This window comes from Leguminivora glycinivorella, chromosome 23, assembly GCF_023078275.1.
Source record: "Leguminivora glycinivorella isolate SPB_JAAS2020 chromosome 23, LegGlyc_1.1, whole genome shotgun sequence".
Lineage (NCBI taxonomy): Eukaryota > Metazoa > Arthropoda > Insecta > Lepidoptera > Tortricidae > Leguminivora > Leguminivora glycinivorella.
In genome coordinates, this window is record NC_062993.1 from 3,226,435 (window position 1) to 3,247,627 (window position 21,193).

The 21,193-nt window shown below is 37.8% G+C and overlaps 2 protein-coding genes and 1 non-coding gene across 4 annotated transcripts in view; 1 reads left to right on the plus strand and 2 right to left on the minus strand.

Moving 5' to 3' along the window:
• LOC125238264 (complexin) overlaps positions 1–21,193 on the minus strand; it is a 618,857-nt gene that overhangs the window by 534,356 nt on the left and 63,308 nt on the right. The window lies entirely within an intron of this gene.
• Positions 292–6,287, minus strand: LOC125238179 (uncharacterized protein K02A2.6-like). The gene is made up of 3 exons (XM_048145453.1): positions 6,045–6,287; positions 2,719–4,850; positions 292–1,573 (listed from the first exon to the last, which is right to left on the minus strand). The coding sequence occupies exons 1-3, from the start codon at positions 6,162–6,164 to the stop codon at positions 292–294; spliced, it is 3,534 nt and encodes a 1,177-aa protein (XP_048001410.1). The 5' UTR covers positions 6,165–6,287.
• On the plus strand, positions 17,690–17,765 carry Trnaa-ggc. Its single transcript has one exon. It is a non-coding gene; the product is annotated as a tRNA-Ala (tRNA).

Genomic DNA, 21,193 nt, shown 5'->3' on the forward strand with positions numbered 1-21,193 from the left:
TTTATTGCCGCTCCTCCGAGCTGCATCCCTCGGCTCTGGCCACAGACTAGCCTACGTTCCGCGCGCCATGTATGCCCGAGACAGGTATAGGACCTCTGTGGTGTGCGTATTACGGGATGTTTGAGACCAGTACTTAACTGTCCAAACCCGTACATACACTACATCCCTCCTTCCTTATAGATTTAGAAACCTCTTTCAAGATTATAAAAATAAGAACAACTGTACCATTAAGACTTTATTAAAAATCTTCAACTTCAGTTACAACATAACTAACAACGTAAACCCAGCAACTTAATAGTCTACAACTAGGTTAATCTGCCACTCCCCGTCTACTCTCTTGAGATGTACAACGTTCCTTCTATACCTCTGACCTGTTTCGTCGTTTACGACTTCCACATCTCCTCCATTCACTTTTTCCACCGTAAGTGTTGTAGCTCCGAAAGGTGTGCTTAACTTGTTCTCCTTAGTTATATTCTTCATAACGACTTTATCGCCTTCTACCAATGTACATTCTTTTGCTTTTCTTTTTTCATCGGTGTACTCCTTTCCTTTCTCTTTTAATTCCTTGTCCTTGTCCCTAACCTCCATATCTACATCTTTATTTTCTAAATTGAAATCTCCTTTTCGACTCAGGTCGCTTACCATAGGGATTTTATCTCGAAATTGTCGTCTAAAGAATAGTTCTGCGAGTGTTTTTCCTGTGTCTGAATGTGGTGTACTGTTATACATTCCTATGTATTCGATTAAGGCCAATTTCCAATCTTTTTTTTCTACTTGGCTTATCCTTAACCTCTTCAAAATGTCTTTATTCTGTCTCTCGACTTCTCCGTTCATTTGCGGCCAGTACGGGATCGTTGAGTGTAATGTAATCCCTCTTTCTTTGCAGAAAGATTTGAAATGATCCGATATAAATTGACGCCCATTGTCCGCCGTGATGGTCGCCGGGTCACCCAAGCGACTGAAAATTTCTAATAGGTGTTTTGTCATTTCCGTACTGTCTATTTTCCGGCAGATTTTAACTTCTTTATACCTGCTAAAATAATCAATTATCACAAAGATATGATCTCCGCTGGGTAATGGGCCAAGCAAATCTATGGCCACGTCTTTCCATGCTTCATCAGGCAATTCGCGTCGCTTTAGCGGATTAGGCGGATTGGGAGCCGATACTAATGTGCATCCTGCACAAGATTTAACTAGCTTCTCGGCTTCTCTATCGTACTTAGGCCACCAAACTTTCGCTCTCAACCGGGCCTTCATGGCGACTATTCCTGGATGACCTTCATGAGCAGCTGTGAGGATTATCTTCCGAAGATCTTTTGGAATAACTATTCGTGTTCCTCTCAGGAGAATCTCTTCATAAAAGCATAGCTCAGTCTGAAACAGTTTATATATTTTTACCTCCTCATCCCAGTTATTGTGGTACAGTCCAGCCTTGACTTTTTGTATTTCTGGGTCTTTTTCAGAGTAGTATGCCACTTCATTTAACGAAATAGCCCTTGGCCTTATGTACTCCACTATCTGCTGTATGTGGTGTTCTATGGGCTCGCCGCTAGATAGATTGTTGTCATTCAGTCTAGACAATGGATCAGCAATATTGTTTTTTCCTGGTCGGTATATAACTTTAAATTTGTAAGATTGAAGTCGCAGGATCCATCTTTCTATTCTTGCACAGGGTTTTGACTTAGGTCCAAAAATAACTTCTAATGGTTTGTGGTCTGTTATCAAGTCGAACTGTTTACCATATAAAAATATATGGAAATGTTCTATCGCCCATACCAATGCAAGTGCCTCCTTCTCAGTCTGGCAGTACCTTCTTTCACAGTCAGTCAGTGTTCTACTGCCAAAGGCAATGATTCGGGGTTCATTATCATGTATTTGGACCAGAACTGCCCCAAGACCTACAGGACTCGCATCGGCAATCACAACAGTCTTCTTACTGACATCATAGTAGCCTAATGTAGGTATGTTGCTGATTGCTTCTTTCAGTGCTTGAAATGCAGACTGTTGTTTACATCCCCAATCATTTTGCAAAACTGTATTTTTTCCAGGCCTGTTCCGTAGAAGTAATTTCATAGGCTCCGTCAACGTTGAAAGGTTTGGTATCCACCTGCCTACATAGTTCACCAAACCCATGAAGCTTTGTAATTCACCAACGGTTTTGGGTGATCTAAATTGTTGAATTGCCGATAAATACTTTTGCAACGGTCTTACCCCCTCTGCTGACAATTCATGTCCAAGAAAGTGAACTTTAGTGACTCCAATTATGCATTTTTCTTCTTTCAGTACTACATTGTTTTCCTTTAAGACGTTTGTAACTTGTTGAAGCCTTGTGTCATGCTCTTCTTTGTCTCTTCCATAAACTAGTATGTCGTCCATAAAATTTATAACCCCTTCACAACCAAGTAATAGTTTCTCTATGGTTTTTTGAAAAATCTCTGGGGCACATGTAATTCCAAACATTAAGCGTTTGTACCTGTACATGCCTAGACTGGTGATGAATGTTGTTATATGTCTGGAATCTGGGTGAAGCTCTAATTGATGAAAAGCATCTCTGATGTCTAACTTGCTGAAGTACTTGGCATCACGCACTTGTGGTAGTAACTTATCCATGGTAGGCAAGGGATGATTTTCTCTCATTATGGCTGCATTTGCCCTCCTCATGTCTACACATAAGCGAAGTTCTCCGTTTTCCTTTAAAATTGGCACAATTGGAGATACCCATTTTGATGAGCCCGATACTTCTGTATTTTTGCATGCAAAACTGTATTTTTTCCAGGCCTGTTCCGTAGAAGTAATTTCATAGGCTCCGTCAACGTTGAAAGGTTTGGTATCCACCTGCCTACATAGTTCACCAAACCCATGAAGCTTTGTAATTCACCAACGGTTTTGGGTGATCTAAATTGTTGAATTGCCGATAAATACTTTTGCAACGGTCTTACCCCCTCTGCTGACAATTCATGTCCAAGAAAGTGAACTTTAGTGACTCCAATTATGCATTTTTCTTCTTTCAGTACTACATTGTTTTCCTTTAAGACGTTTGTAACTTGTTGAAGCCTTGTGTCATGCTCTTCTTTGTCTCTTCCATAAACTAGTATGTCGTCCATAAAATTTATAACCCCTTCACAACCAAGTAATAGTTTCTCTATGGTTTTTTGAAAAATCTCTGGGGCACATGTAATTCCAAACATTAAGCGTTTGTACCTGTACATGCCTAGACTGGTGATGAATGTTGTTATATGTCTGGAATCTGGGTGAAGCTCTAATTGATGAAAAGCATCTCTGATGTCTAACTTGCTGAAGTACTTGGCATCACGCACTTGTGGTAGTAACTTATCCATGGTAGGCAAGGGATGATTTTCTCTCATTATGGCTGCATTTGCCCTCCTCATGTCTACACATAAGCGAAGTTCTCCGTTTTCCTTTAAAATTGGCACAATTGGAGATACCCATTTTGATGAGCCCGATACTTCTTCTATAATATCCCTTTTAATTAAATCCTGTAACTTCTCTTCCACTTTCTTTTCTAATGGTATTGGAATTCTTCTGAGTGGCTGTGATACTGGTTGGATAGTCTCATCTATGGGTATATGTATCAATACATTTTTTATTTTGGGAAATGTTTCTTCTTGTATCTGGTTGATGTCTAAACCTAATTTGAGGACACCCAACTGTTTTGCTGTATCTCTACCTAATAGGTTTCTTGTGCCCTCAGTAATGACATAAAAAGTGGCATCTTGAGTTTGACTTCCAACTTTTATATTTGCTTTAAAAGTGCCTTGTAGGGATAGCGCAGTTGTACTTCCATAAGGTACAAATGTCTTGTGTAAATCCTTATTTTGGTCATATATCACAACATTATTTCGTATCATTTCTGTCCAAGTTTCTTTGCCAATCAAGTTCCATTTGGATCCCGAATCAATCAACATGCTTATATTGAATCCTCCAACTTCACAATCAATAGTGTCATCGCTATCAATGTTGAATACATACTGCACTTCTTCTATTTGTGAGGTCATTTGGTTAACACCTTGGTGAGGTTCTCTATTACTCTTGAATTTCTTATTGCTGGAATTCCTATCCTCAGCAAGCTTTCTTTTCCGACACATTTGCTGGAAGTGGCCAATGCGCTTACACTTAAAACATTCTTTATCAATTGCCGGGCATTTCAGATGAGAGCGGCTTCCGCATCGTTGACAAGGTTCTTTAAATTTTTTCACATAATTACTATTTTGCTTTGTACTTATTTTATTAACTTCTTCCTTATTTGTAGATTTTTCTGCAAAATCTTCTAACTGTCTGTTAACTGCTTCTAATGAATTTGCCTCATAGATAATTTTCTCTAATGTCATATCATCTCCTGCACGCAATATCTTTTTCCTCAATTCACTTGAAGACCCTTTTTCTATAATCTGGTCGATAATGTGCTCATCTTTATTATGAAATTGGCATTTATCAGCTTGTTGACGTAACCTTACGAGAAATTTTTCAAACTTTTCATTTATTTCTTGTTTTACTTGCCTAAATAAGTGACGTTCATACACTTTACTCTGTTTAGGTGAAAAGTAGGAATCCAGTTTTGACAATGCAATTTGAAACACATCTTTTCTAGGTACGCCATCTTCAGTTTCTGGATCTGGGATGTTGTAGAATATTTCTTGTAACTCCTGTCCCCCAAAATGAAGAAGACTAGCTCTCTTCTTTTCATTTTTTTCTATGCCTGCTGCATCAATATATATAAGAAGTGCCCTCTTCCAACGCTCCCAACGTGCTCCCAAGGAAGTTGGTTCTCCTCCACATTCAAATTTGTCCAATGTCAGTGCCATGGCCCCTGAACGTGCCATTGTAACTGCCTAAAAGAACAAATTACACTAATTAGTACTTTTCTAACTCTCAATTCTCCTGAGCCTACCTATTTGTAGTAACAAATATTAAGCACTAATGAACATATTTTGTTTTCAGTTGTAAAATTACTTAAGAGGTCTAATCATAAGTTTCTGACAATACCAGAGCGCAAACATAGCAGAGCCCCCAAGGACAATCTTGTCACGACTTAACCAGTATTTTTATTGTATGACTAACGTCGCCGGATGATCAAGGCAAAGTCCCCGCAAAGACAATCCATAACACCACTCGGCCGACGAAATCTAGATCCATCCAAAGATGTTGCTCAGTGGTCAAGGCAGAGTCCCCGCAAAGACAATCCATAACACCACTTGGCCGACGAAGTCTAGGTCCATCCAAAGATGTTGCTCAGTGGTCACGGCAGAGTCCCCGCAAAGACAATCCATACCACATAAGCCGACAATGTACTTTACATTTCGCAAACAATGCCAATGCGTGATCAATGGAGAGTCCCCGCAAAGACAATATTGTCACGACTTATCCGACACAGTCATTATTTTCTCGGAACGAAACCCATGTTTTAGGATAATGTCCGTATCCCAACATTGCATGATTTCCTTTCAGTTCAACGACTTACCCGAGCGTTAATCCGTCAATTCTATATTCGTGCTGAATCCACCGAAGTTTTTTGCTTAAATTTTGTAGTAATAACAATTATTCTCCCCTGAAAAGGCTGAAAAGCTAAGAGTAAATATGTTATGTTAGTGACTTTTCGTTTAATTTTCTTTTTTGATAGATTCCACAGATGCAACATGTCTGTTCTCGCGCCAAATTACGGTTGGCCATACTGTTTTCGTACGATACTTCAAATTTGCCAACGTAACGATAACATCACTTATATATGAAGAAATCCAATACAGCAGTTGGTAGACCTGTATTTGATATCAACATATAAAAAAGAATAACAGGTTAATAAAATGCTTGAATGAAGTTTACACAAAAGTAAAATTTAAATTTTTCCTTGCAAAATTACGTTCATCAAGTCATTCCAACTCGACTTGAATTTAATTAATATATTTTAAGACCGATCTACTGACGTTACACGACTTTCTTCTTTATCTTATCATCTTTCAAAATTTAATATGGCGCCTGAGCGTATATGTTCGAACTACTTGTTATCATAGAATCAAATTATTACTCACGTTGATTTTACTCGTCGCCAATGTATTATATGCTATTGAGTGTTCCTTACATCCTGGCTCGCTAACATACACGGCCGCGCACACGTTTATCTTATTTATTGCCGCTCCTCCGAGCTGCATCCCTCGGCTCTGGCCACAGACTAGCCTACGTTCCGCGCGCCATGTATGCCCGAGACAGGTATAGGACCTCTGTGGTGTGCGTATTACGGGATGTTTGAGACCAGTACTTAACTGTCCAAACCCGTACATACACTACAGGTACAGTCAACTAATCTGAATCCTAGGCTACCTTTTCACAGTAAAAATCAAACTGACTTCCATAGCAAATAAAGCACGGTGTCAATACGACAGGGTTCTAGACTAGCCTAGGATTCTAATTGGTCGACTGTACTTGTATTTCCAAATTATTAGCAGGGGGCATGGAACTGCTCAAGTTTTACCTACTTCATTGGCTCAGCGACCCAAAAAGGATCTTGGCCTCCGACACAAAAGATCGCCACTCTGCCCTATCCTGAGTCACTTCACGTTGCTGCAGGCCGAGTTCTAACGACAGTAGTAGGTTAGTTAGTTAGTTAGTTTTATTGGGCATTTTCCGCAAGTCGACATCCATTGTGCCTATTTTGCGTGAAATAGACGGGGTAGCACTACTCTAACCACCCCAGCTCCTCTACAAATCCTAGCAGTGTTTTCAGGTTGCTAAATACCTCTTTCAGTGTGTTTGGCGTACCTAGATACTTGTTCCTATATACTTCTACCTGTTTACACTCTAGAAGAAAGTGTTTGGTGGTTTCTTCTGATTCCATGCACGCTTTGCACATGGGGCTATCGGTTATACCTATGTTATTGAGGTGTTTGTTCAGTGTGTTGTGTCCTGTCATTAATCCTACTAGTTTGCGCAGTTGCTGTCTGGGAGTTCTGAGTAGGATTTTTGTAAGCTTTGTATTTGGTTCAGCAAGAATTTCTTTGGTTTGTCTACATGTGTCTAACTCAACCCAGTATTTGTCGTGTAGTTGTTTGTAGTGTTGACTAAGTTGGTTTTTCCTATATGATACTGGTAGGGGTATGATGGGTTCGGGTCCATATGCAGGTGTGGCTGATCCTTCTCGGGCCAGTTCATCCGCTGCATCATTCCCTCTTGATCCACTGTGCCCTTTTATCCATTGTATTGTTACTTTGTTGTCCTCTTCGCACACTTCAGTGAGTCTTTGATGACATTCTAGTATTAGTTTCGAGGTAAGTTTTGGGCCATCTAGTGCCTGAAGCACTGATTTGCTGTCTGATAGTATCAGTATGTTTCCATGTTTTACCTGACGTCTCTTTATGGCATTGCAAGCTTCTATTATTCCTACACATTCAGCTTGGAATACCGTGCTGTGTTCACCTAGGGGTTTGGATATGTGTAAGTATGTTTAAGTCTTCTGAGAAGACTCCACACCCTGTTCCCTCCTTTGTTTTTGATCCGTCTGTAAATATTCTTAGATTTGTTTGGTATAGTCCTTCTTTTGGATCTTCTGTTAGCAATGTCGTATATTTTTTGCAGAAGATCGTGGTTTTGGGTATTTTGTCCACTGGCACTTCTAGCATCGGCATTTTTGAGATCATGTCGCCATATATTATTTTGTGCGTCGAGTTAAGTTTTGTCCATAGGGTTAGGTCTTTCAGTCGGAGGGCTGTGGCTGCAGCTTCCTTTTGTATATATATGTGTAGGGGTAGGAGTCCTAGCATTATTTCTAACGCTGCTGTCGGAGTAGTTCTCATACATCCCGTTGTTGCTACACATGCTAGTCGTTGTGTTTTATTCAGCTTGTCTATCGCCGTGGTTTGCTTGGTGCGGGGCCACCATACAATAGCACCATAGCTGATCATCGGCATTATTACCATTTTGTATAGCCACAGTATGATGTGGGGAGCAAGACCCCATTTCTTGCCCACCATCCTCCGGCTTTGCCAGAAAGCCACTGTTGCTTTGACAGTAGTAGGTACAACATACCCTTTAGCACAACTTGCCTTGTCACGTGCGAGTCCATACATCAAGCGCGACTTCAAGTATGGAATCGCACGTTACAAGGCAAGTTATGCTAGAGGGTCCCCAACAACAGTATACTCTTTATTATACTTTCGTACTTATGACCACTCCCGCTCCCCGCTCTCGGTTTACTCACAGTTACCGCCTGTCAAGAACGCAACCAGTCGACCTTTGATATCAAGTCTCACTCATACAAGCAAGGTACGCGTTCACCTACACGAGCTTAGACTGTGTGGGTAGGAACGCGCCTCTTTCATATAATATATTATATTTGATCGCCATTGTCCGAGGTGTGCCAGACGACTGGCCACATTTCCCCACTGTATTGTCATACTTAAACGTTGTGCGAAATACTGGCCAGTCTTCTGGTCACCCGAGGTCTCGAAGTACGTGAGTACCTCATGTGTCCCTTTTCGACACCCGATATATTACTATTATATCAATTACACCCTTACATAGCTAAACAAAGATACATTATTACATAACACTTAATTATAAGATACTATATACCCAATATTCAGCCGCCGCAAATACGCTGGGTTCGTAATAACCGCGTTCTCGCACTAATTATTAATCGATGCCCGAGGCGGCGGTAGAGATTGGATGTTTATTCGATTATAGAAGGATATTCGATGGTCAGATTGTACTTGGTACGTGTTTTAATCTGTATGTGGTCGGTTGTAATGTTTCAATGTAATATAATGAATAATGATTTATCAAGCAAAAACAGCGAGCGATACTAAAAGTTAAGATAAATTCTAACAGTATTTCAGGTAGTAGTAGTAGTAAAACACTTTATTGTACCAAAGAGGATCGAGTATTATAGAGAATGACTGTCAAAGTAAAATGTGTAACCACAGTGCATAGACTGCCATCTCTCGACACAAGCTTAAAACTTTTAAACCTCAGTTTTGACAATTTCGCCCATATTCTTAGCTTTATATGTTTTAAAATGTCAAATATTAATATTAGCGCCATCTAGCCGAGCGTACCCCAAAGGTGTATCGCCATCTAGCTCACCGTACCTTTTTCTGTATGGTTTTGGGGTACGTTTTTTTCTTAGACTTCATCGGTCTTTACGAAGTTATATAGGTCTTTGATTGTACAAAAAACACGTAAAAATGTTTCTATACGCCACCCTAAAGTGTTTAAGTATTGGGGGAAGATACTTGGGGGAACTTTGGACAGTGGACACTGATAAGTCAGTTGGCAGAAGATATTGGAGCGATTTTAAAAGAATTCGATGTGTTTATTTCCATTTTTCGTCTAATTTCAAGAATTTCGTCATCTGCCAGATTTTACGATCAGGCGTATTGTAGGTATAAAATATAGCAAAACAGTCTTGTAAAATGTAATATAACATGACAAGTGGATTTATCAACAAGAAGTTCAAAATATCTCCATGGATATGAAACATCAAAAAAGCATTAGGTTTTCTTTTAAATTTCTTAGGAATTTTACCGCGAAGATATAAAAGGCGGTGTATGCCGTGACGTTCATCATTTTTCACTCGAAGTCATTAGGGCCAAGCGGAGGCTTCAGAATGATTATAACAGACTAGGTCTTTGAGAATGACGAATGCAAAAAAATAAGGCCAGTATACTATTTTTCTTTGGCTGAAATGCCCAGACTAATACTCACAATATTGAGATAAAGAGAGCCTCACCATCCATGAATTGCCAATATTATGTCTGATGATTTATTTGGTTATTAAAGTGAATGATGTTTTTTTTTTTTCACAAATACAAGAATATTTTTTTCTTATCAGTATCATTAAATTTCTGCTAGTAGTTACAATACAAACATAATAAAATAGTTAATGTCAAATCCATTATCTTTGAAGCTAAGCGTATTTCTTGAAGATCATACGTACTCTTTCTTGAGTATTATTTACAAAGAAATATTTTTTACGAGTTATCTCAAACAAACAGAAACACAAAGAACAGGTATTACTTACAAAATACAAGTGACATTTCACTAGGATAATCTTTTCAACCCAGATCCAGAGATCCCACGCAATAAAACACTATTCTTTGATTTACATATTCTGATACTAAAACTACAATACTAAAACCCCTTTTGTATATACAACGCTACCTTTTAAACGTTAATTTCTTCACTAATTTCACGCTTAAAATCTAAATACCTTAAATCTCACGTTGAAAAATTCCACAACACAATGACGTCACACGACGACATCCGCACGACATCCGAGCAACATCCGCTTGGATCCGCTCGGATCCGCGTCGCATCCGCAACATCCGTTGTGGGTGTCAGCGCATCAAAGGCCTTACCTGTGATGTATCTTTAATCTATACTGATAGCTTGAATGGATATTGTGGATGCATTTTTAAAAGGGTAAGATAATTTTATACTAGATATTGGAAACAATTTATAGTCTTTTGTTAGTTTTGATTGTATGAAAATGGAAAATAATATAATGTTTTCCCCTCACTAGCTCGGAAACACGTGTTTTGTTCTTTGATACCAGCGGGTAAAAATGCATTTTATCCACTAGTGGGTAAAGTAATTTGACCTTGAATAAAGTCAAATTAACTGCTTTAAAATTTATAAAAATAGGTGAATCTAGTAATAAAGATGATTTACCACCTGTGGAACTACTGGAAGCAGTGATAAACGCATTTTTTGCGTTGTAGTTTCCTCGCTGTAGTGAGGGGAAAATTTTTGTGTTACACTCGGGTGCAAATGTATTTTACTTCTCGTGTGTTAAAAAACTCGCAAGTTCAGGATTCTATTCTCAAACCACTCGCTTCGCTCGTGGTTCAACTATAGAATCCTTTCGCACTCTGCGTTAAATCAATGAAAATGCTCCTCGTTACGGAGTGAAACTTTTCGAGTGATCTTCGTCAATTTTACGTGAGTTACAAGATTTTACATGTTTAATAATATGTCAGCCTCTCACTGTAGTTTTATTATTAAAACCAGGTAACTAACTAACATATTTTTTCTTCATGACTAACTTTCTTGTCTCAATTAACTCTTATTAAAACTGCTCACTTCTCAAAAAGAAAAATAATTTTCCCTCATCGCCCATTAAGGTCGTTTAAATATAAATTACCAAGGTAGTTCTGTTTTCTCGGACAAGTTGGGCCAGATTCCGATTTTAAGATAATGTTTAAGACACGTCAGCACCTACCACGAGTCTTTGAGTAGAATAAGTCACTCAAAAGTGTCAACGTCACGGAAAACATGTGATTTTTGGTTATGTTTGCAGTGTTGTACACTGTCTCCATACAATTAATGCCACTTTCGCATTTTGTTATCGAAAAACGTATTCAAAACTCATGTAAACACAAATACTTAGTTATTAATTTTCTATTAGACACGGTGTACGCTGTGTGGCATCCTATTAGGTGTACTAGTTATTAATTATAAGATAAGATAAGATAAGTTATTAATTACTTGTTGTTTTCATTATGAATTGGTATATCTATGCCAAATAAAATACAGATATATGATCTATGCCAAATATAACACTAGATATAGATGTAGTGCATACTTATTTTCCATCGTTATAATATTCCTCGTATTACTTCGTATACAGGGTGGCCCATCAAATCGGTCAGTATGGGAAAGTCTGAAACTATAAGACATACGAAGATTTGTTTTTAGGAACCATGTCACCGATTTTGAAAAAAAGAAAAACTGCATTCATACAATTAAAAAAAAAAGTGTACCCAGCTGGGGAATCGAACCCGGTTGTTTTGAAAAAATAAACTTACACTATTTCTATTCAGATATCGTTTGTGTAGGTCTTAAGCAGTAAATATCTCTAAGAAACATAATGTCTAAAATGAATAAAATGCATTTTTTTCACATACTTTAATTTATCATAGTAGGTGTTCAAAGTGACCACCGTTACAATATTCAGCAAGTTCACTTCATCTTTACAACAGTGTACAAAAATAGCTTTAACACCGTTGAAGACCTAAAAGTAGCCATAGAGTCAACTTTAACGCAGATTCACCACATGAAGATACAAAATGCAATAGTAAGATCGTTACCTAGACGTGTTGAATATTGTATTGAAAAAGACGGTGGTCACTTTGAACACCTACTATGATAAATTAAAGTATGTGAAAAAAATGCATTTTGTTCATTTTAGACATTATGTTTCTTAGAGATATTTACTGCTTAAGACCTACACAAACGATATCTGAATAGAAATAGTGTAAGTTTATTTTTTCAAAACAACCGGGTTCGATTCCCCAGCTGGGTACACTTTTTTTTTTAATTGTATGAATGCAGTTTTTCTTTTTATCAAAATCGGTGACATGGTTCCTAAGAACAAATCTTCGTATGTCTTATAGTTTCAGACTTTCCCATACTGACCGATTTGAATGGGCCACCCTGTATATCGTGTTAAATAGTTCGGTCAACGTTAGTAGGTCCCTCTTGTACTGAGATTGACTGAAATAAAATACCATGACACGTACGTAAGTTTCCGTGACAGTACGAAGGAAAAACATTTGGCACTATGTATACCTAATTATATTTGTTTTAAATACGATATGCATCGGATAAGTCAGTTTCTTTAAACAAAAACACTTTCATAATATTGTCTTCGGTTCCCGCTATAGTTACTCATGAAACAAAACTATGGAAACGGATTAAATTGTGTATAATGAATTTACAATTCATCCCGACGTTTCGAACACTTTACAGCATTCGTGGTCAATGGGTGACTGAGGAAAAATTACAATGTGCAAAAGCTACCCACATACAAGAAATATTAACGAACTCTGACCAAAAATAATATAGATTTTTAGGGCAGGTTCACACACTATTAATAAAGCTAGTATAGTTATTGTACATATTGTAATTTTTCCTCAGTCACCCGGTTGGCCACGAATGCTGTAAAGTGTTCGAAACGTCGGGATTAATTGTAAATTCATTATACGCGATTTAATCCATTTCCATAGTTTTATTTCATGAAAAACACTTTCGACACCTGTCCGTAGCAAATTGAATCTAGAACTAATATTCGACGTATCTGAAAGTTCCAATCGCGCCGTTGGTGCGAAATAGTTCCAGGCGATCTTTAAAGTCAAAGAAAGAAGTCTTTTGTTTTACTTTATTTGATAATTATATTCACGCAAAAATAGCGGTTTCGTTATAACATGCCTGGGAAGAAATAGGATGCGAATAATTTGATCAAAAAAGGACCATTATTTTTTAAAATCGGGACTTAATCGCGTATAACTACATATTAAACTGACCTCCAACGTTTCAAGGACGGCGTTGTCCCCGTGGTCTCGGAGATCCCTAGTGCGCAAACAGTTCAAGTTGATAATCAAAACCAAGTGCGGGTAGTTCGGAAAAACTCGCGCGGCTGTCAGAAGGTGTTGATGTCATTTCAAGCCAGTCTTCTCCGAGACCACGGGGACAACGCCGTCCTTGAAACGTTGGAGGTCAGTTTAATATGTAGTTATACGCGATTAAGTCCCGATTTTAAAAATAATGATGTGTAATAATCGTGAAAGTTTAAATCAGTGTTTCAAAAAAGACCTTTAGTAATTTCCAAGAAATATTTTGTCAAGAAACATTTATAATATTAAGAATTGTAGGCTTTGAGACATTTTAATTTATGATGTAGGTATTCTTAGGAATATTACTTGTGTCTGTAAGTTTTTTTTGAGTTGCTTGCTAATTTGAAATTAGATAAGGTACAGCGGGGCAAATCTTGACTGGGGGGACAATTGTAACTAATTCATCTTTTCCATTATTATTCTATGATGTTGAGTTTTACATGAATACGCCTACCATATTATGTAACCGGTGGACACTCTATTTAATAATTCAAACATTGTAAAACATGGCAAAAATGGACCAGTTACATTTCTCCCCTAGTCGAGATTTGCCCCGGTGTACCTTAAGTATGCTTTTATAGGAATTCATAACATGTAGGTACCTCATATTATTAAATGAAAACGGGACTTAATCGCGTAAAAACTTGATATTATACGTAACTTGGTATTTTATTTTTGCTAGAGTCAGGACCAAACCACTGGATTGAACTGCGAACTGCATAATCCCAAAGTCCTTTCAACTGAACGTCTTTACTATAGCAGGAAAGTACGTGAAGCGATTGAAATCAGGAAACATCGTAATTTCAATCAAAATGAAGGGCAAGGTAATTTCATCTTCGTGGAATCCAGTGATTAGCAAGTGTAAACGTGAGATAACTTCCTGTCCCATACCATTGGATGTCGTGAGTGTTGTATGTAGGCAGAGTGGCAACCCTAGCGTAAAAGTGACTGATGACAATCAAGTGCGGGTAGTTCAAAAAACTCGTACAGCTAGAAGATGTTGATACAACTCCCAGCCAGTCTACCCGTGACCACGGACATAATGTCATGTCCGAAACGTCGGGTTAAATATAAACGTAAGTTTTTACGCGATTAAGTCCCGTTTTAATTTAATAATATGAGTGAAGATCGTGTTAGTTTAAATCAATATATGTAGGTACCTATACGTGTTGTATTAACGACCATGAAAACTCTATGTCATCATTTTCTCAATGACATCAAATGACATGACGGAACAAATGTTGCCACTACAAATTGCAAAGCTCGGGGTCAGTTGTAACGGATCGTGGCAATGAGCGCGAGGGCGGGAAGTATCGATCAACCCGCGCGAATGCTGAGCGCTGCAGAAGTGTGATGGTAAATCCTTTTTTACACGCTTTTTACAGGCTTTTATTTAACTTACCTTGTTAGTACCTATGTTAATAGTTTGGGTCAAAACGTAGAAGCTAAATTTGACCCACTTCCCGGTTTCTGATTGAGCTGAAATTTTGCACACACACGTAAATTACGTAACAATGCAATGCTATGGTATCATGGAGCTGATCTGATGATGGAGCAGAAAGGTGGTCATAGGAACTACATAACAATCGAGTAAGGGGTTTTTAGAACGTCTCGGAGACCAGTGGATGACCGTTGAAAGAAAGGTACAGTCGGCGATAAAAGCTTGTCCCAAAAATATTTTTTTTCCAAAAAAACTTAATTACAGAAGCAAATAATATAGTAGCATACTAGACTTATCTTAAGTTGACAACGGTTTTAATAGTCTCCCGTGTGCAAGAGTTAAGTAAACGTCACCATTTTACATAATTATGATGTTTAAAATAGCTTTTGAACCGACGAAGCCGTCAAAATGTTCAATTTCCATGTATTGTCCAGTGGGTTTAGTGGGTAGGGCCAAGTTTCCCCCCTCTCGCTAGGGGAGGGGAAAGAAACGGCGAGTCCCACACATCGTGCGTAACTGCATTCCCACTCCGACAAAAAAAAGGTATTGTCTCTATGAACCTATATAAATGTAATATTTTAGTTTTAATTAATAAACCTACGAAACTATTTCATTGATTTCGTTTAAGTTTGCAAAAAATTGCGCAACGGGTCTTTTGAAAGAAAGAAATAAACAAAAAATATTCATCTAGCGACATAAAAAACATTGGACACTAAAATAGAACTCAGCACAATGCTAAGACAATCAATGGAGCTAGTTTTGGTATACTCTTGGGTCGCTCGTTCGTTTTTCGTCACGTTTCAAAATTTGTCCGATTCTGCTTTCGTCAGCCATTCTTCATTCGTCAACTTAGTCAGCAGTCATTATCGTCGTTGACCATAATGAGTTGTTGGCCATTTTCTTATTTCGACTCAATCGTTTTTCGTCATTTCAAAGTTAGTACCGACCTAAAACTACGAAAAAACACGAATAACATAGATTTAACAGCGAATATGCCGAAAGAAGATTATGACGAGTGCAGAACGAGACGAATTAAGATAAAGATGAACAACGAAAACTACTGTAGTTGAAAAAGACCATCAACGATCGTGACGAATAAAGAATGGCTGACGAAAGCAGAATGGGACAAATTTAGGAACGTGACGAAAAACTAACCCAAGAGTATACGTACCCTAGTTTTCAGTTGGGACCTTTTTCTGGTGGGTAAGTTTTTTAAGTGGCATTTTCAGACTGTTCTATTTTTGAACAAAGTTCATTGTGGCAAGGAGGTTTATTTTTCGCAATATGTTATCATTATCAAGTAAACATAGCTATCAGTTCATATCAGCTTATTATCACGTCGATAAGCTCGATATAGTATTTTAAACAGAGGCACATTTTATGATCAATTGATCAGTAAAGTTGTAAAAGTAATACTATTATAAATTATAACATACAATGAATTTCAAGATGTTCAAAAATATCGCTTTTTGATGAAGAAAAACATCGCGTAGAAACCGGACTTATCAAAATAGAGTATAGTTTGAACTCTGGAAGGTAGTGCATAAGTAGGTACCTACCTAGAATTATTTTTTTAAACTAGTACCGAAATACTGGAAATATTTAAATAAATAAATATTGGGGATACCTTACAGACATCGACTTAGCCCCAAACTAAGCAAAGCTTGTACTATGGGTGCTAAGCGACGATATACATACTTACTTAAATAGATAAATACATACGTACGTACATAGAAAACATCCATGACTCAGGAACAAATATTTGTGCTCATCGCACAAATAAATGCCCTTACCGGGAATCGAGCCCGCGGACTAGCAGGCAGGGTCACTACTGACTGAGCCAGACCGGTCGTCACTTATTAATGCGGACCCCAGGCTCTCATGACATAATGCAGAAGAAGTGTCATTATGAGAATATTTGAGGTTTTTAGATCAATACTCTGCAGACACCATCCTTATTTTTGCTTCTATAACTCAGAATCCGAAATTCTGGATAGTTTCCAAGTCGTACTATCAATTGCTAGCATTATGCAGTCTGCTGAACGTTCCAGTAATTTAAATTTGATGTTTAACTATAAATATTGTATTATATTTTGTCGGAAGGTGAAGGTACAACAAGAATTAAAACTATGTTTTTGTCTGTGTAGCGGTTGCTATAGAAATGATTTCATTAATAACTAAAAGGGTTAAAAATCGACTTTTTCAAAACTATGTTCTATGCAATGCGTTATTTTTCAAAGATTTATAATATTAAGCATAATTGAAAATTTGGTCACAGAATTAGTTCTGCGACTAAACAATGTATTGTTTAGACAAGACTGCATAGTTTAGTCACGAAATGCACACCGAACGAATTATACAACGCTTCTGTATCCTGATATGCCCCTGTGTAGAAAATCTATATTTAGGCAACAGCGAATGTGAATTAGCAATGAAATAATAGTTAGTATCGTATAACGGCTAATGGTTCTTGGCTTTGTATTGCAAACAATACGTTTCCAAATCTAACTAGTAGAATAGAATAGAATACAAATTCATTAGCAACAAAGACACATAAATAGAAACAGAAGGTGTCTCGAAATGGTCTAATCTCATCAAGTCAATCTCTTCCTGGCAGGCAATTATGGTCCGACCATACTTGCCTGCCTGATCTTCCAATTTAATCAATTCAGTGAACAAACACGACAAGTATTAACAAATACAAACTATAATACTTACATAATTTGTTTTTTATCATGCAGAAACGTCTGCGAGCGATATTACATACGGGTAGATGTTTGCTATAACGCCACCCTACGGCGGTTGAGAATTGATGGAAGGTATGGATAAATTCGCACACATCCAGCAGGCCTCCGTGGCGCAGTTGGTAAGCGCGATGGCCCCGGCAAGGCCAAAGGTCGCAGGTTCGAGTCCTGCCGGAGGTGTGTATTTTTCCATTTTTCCTTTAATTTAAAAATATATAAAACATAATACTGAAGAAAATTAACATAATTAACTAAAACTATTACTGAATACTGAACTAATATGAGCCCGCTCTAGGGTTGCGTAAAATATTGTAAGGTCTGACACCGCTTGGCAGTACATTAAGCTAGCGCCATAAAGCGGTGGGTACGGTAAACTATAAAATGTCAACTATAATAATAGTACCTATGAATATTTTCAAGAGGGGGGTCTCTTGCATATTTATATAAGTAGGTAGATATCAGTGTTTTACCAGAGTACCCATACACTGGGCATAAGTAAATACAATTTATATTTAAAAAAAAACCCGTGGTACAAAAACTAAAGTTGCATAAAAAAAGGTTGCCAACGGTCTATATAACTAAGCCCATTTTCTTTCATCTACCTGTAAAGTGTAAGTCTAACTGTCTAAGGGCAGTCTTTTGAACCGTTATAAGTGGGCTTTTCAAGTTTTCCCGATTGTGTTATTGGGTCTACCCTCGTTTGACCTATTTCTAAATATATAAAAGAAGAAGCTGACTGACTGACTGACTGACTGACTGACTGACTGACTGACTGACTGACTGACTGACTGACATATCAACGCACAGACGAAACCGCTGGTCCTAGAGATTTCAAATTTGGCACGTAGGTTCCTTATATAATGTAGAGGAGCACTAAGAAAGGATTTTCCAAAATTCACCTCCTAAGGGGGTCAAATGGGGGTTCAAAGTTTGTATGGGGAAACAAGATTAGTTTGACTATTTTATTCGAAACTTCACAGGAAGATTCCTTAAGACATATGACTGAATACGTGTTTCAGGTTTTTTGAAAATTTCACCCCTAAAAGGGTGAAAAGGGGGTGATAAAGTAAAAAAATCAATATGGGTATCGTTTTTATGGTTTATCGGGTTGCTGATCACGATAAATACAACGTTTTTAAAATCTAACGAGGCGGGAGTGAAATATCTTCTCCCCTGTTGTGGTGCAATGGGATTTAAATATCAAAAAAATATATAAAAGAAGATATTGACTGACTGACTGACATATTAACGCACAGCCGAAACCGCTGGTCCTAGAGATGTCAAATTTGGCACGTAGGTTTTTTATATAGTGTAGAGGAGCACTAAGAAAGGATTTTTCAAAATTCGCCTCCTAAGGGGGTCAAATGGGGGTTCAAAGTTTGTATGGGGAAACAATGTTAGTTTCACTGTTTTATTCGGAACTTCACAGGAGGGATCCTAAAAACACATAACTAAAGACGTGTTTCAGGTTTTTTGAAAATCTAACCCCTAAAAGGGTGAAAAGGGGGTGATAGAGTAAAAAAACAATATGGGTATCGTTTTTATGATTAATCGGGTCGCTGATCACGATAAATACAACGCTTTTAAAATCTATCGAGGCGGAAGTGAAATATCTTCTCCCCGTTATAGTGCAATGGGGTTTAAATATCAAAAAATATATAAAAGAAGAAACTGACTGACTGACTAACTGTTATATCAACACACAGCCGAAACCGCTGGTCCTAGAAATTTCAAATTTGGCACATATGTTCCTTATATGGCGTAGAGGAGCACTAAGAAAGGATTTTTCAAAATTCTCCTCTTAAAAGGGTGAAATGGGGGTTCAAAGTTTGTATGGGGAAACAAGATTAGTTTGACTATTTTATTCGAAACTTCACAGGAGGATTCCTAAAGACATATGACTAAATACATGTTTCAGGGTTTTTGAAAATTTGACCCCTAAAGGGGTGCAAAGGGGTTAAGTCAAAAACACAATATGGGTATCGTTTTTATGGTTTATCGGGTCGCTGATCACGATAAATACAACGATTTTAAAATCTAATGAGGTGGAAAAGAAATTTTCTCCCCTGTTGTTGAGCAACGGGGTTAAAATATCCAAAATAGCCATAAGTATAGGTTTAGTTTTTATCTTTACTTCTGGTTCAAGAGATTTCAAATTGACACGGAAGTTCCTTAGAGGAGCACTAAGAAAGGATTTTTCAAAGTTCACCTCCTAGCGTGATAATTTGACAGGGGCAAGGACAGGGACAGGGACAGGGTCAGGGACAGGGACAGTGACAGGGTCAGGGACAGGGACAGTGACAGGAACGGGATAGGGTTAGGGTTAGGGATAGGGATAGGTAAGGGATAGGGATAGGGATAGAGATAGGGATAGGGATAGGGATAGGGGAGGGACGGGGACAGGGACGGGACGGGGACGGGGTCGGGGACAAGGATAGAGATAGGGCCGGGGATAAGAATAGGGATTGGGGTCGGAATAATCGGTCGGCAATCGATATCTAGGCAGTGTAAAATGGGATGTGGGTGGGAAGGGATTAGTAAGTAGGCATCGGCGAGTATCCTGCATCCGTAATAACTATTACATTCAATATGCTGTAAGAAGATCGTTGTTTGCTTGCCTTTCATATGTTTACGTTTGCAATAAGTATAAGCAAAATGGAAAAAATTGTAAGCGATAATGTAAGGAAGTACTTTTTACCCTACCGACCATAGCGTCGAGATACTGGCTATGTGGGTTGTATGAAGTTTCCCCAGTATATTATTTATATAGGTAAAATACATACATATTCGTACCTACTACCTACGCTGTGTAACAATTCTACAATCATTGCAAGAATTTCTTTTAAAACAATAGTAATTTGTGTAAGGTACAGTCAGCCAAAAAGCAGTGTAAGGTTCTTGGCTGACCGTACAGCAAATAGATCAGTTACAATGGCCCCCCAGTCGAGAATTGCCCCGCTTTACCTTAATCGAAATAATCGCGGACAGATGTACCTACAAAGAAACCTACGGATCCAAATGAAAATCTTATTTTTTGTAAACGTTTCAATAAGAATACTTTTATTACGCGGGCGAAGCCGCGGGTAAAAGCTAGTAACTTTATATGTATTGTGTTTTGTCTTGTTTTTAACCCCCGACGCAAAAACGACGGGATGTTATAAGATTGACGTGTCTGTCTGTAGTATGGTAGCTCACGTACCGATGAACCGATTTAGATTTAGTTTTTTCTGTTGTCAGGGGTTTTTTCAAAAAAAAAATTTTGTGGTTAGGTTATGTTAAACATATATTTTATTTATTTAATCTTTATTGAACAAAGAAACACAATGTATACAATAGGCGAACTTAATACCATAAGGCATTCTCTATCAGTCAACCTTTAGGCAAAGCAGAGAAGTTGTAGGCGGTGCAAAAATTACAAACACAAAAGTTCTATAATTAGGTACTTTTAAGGACACAATACATGCAACAACAAAGAATACAGAGGAATAAACATACACATATACGTGATATTAATACTAATACATAAAATTATATACATATAAGTATATATAATACATACAATCCGATGAAATCAGACATACTACAAAGCAGACATACTACGAATTTTC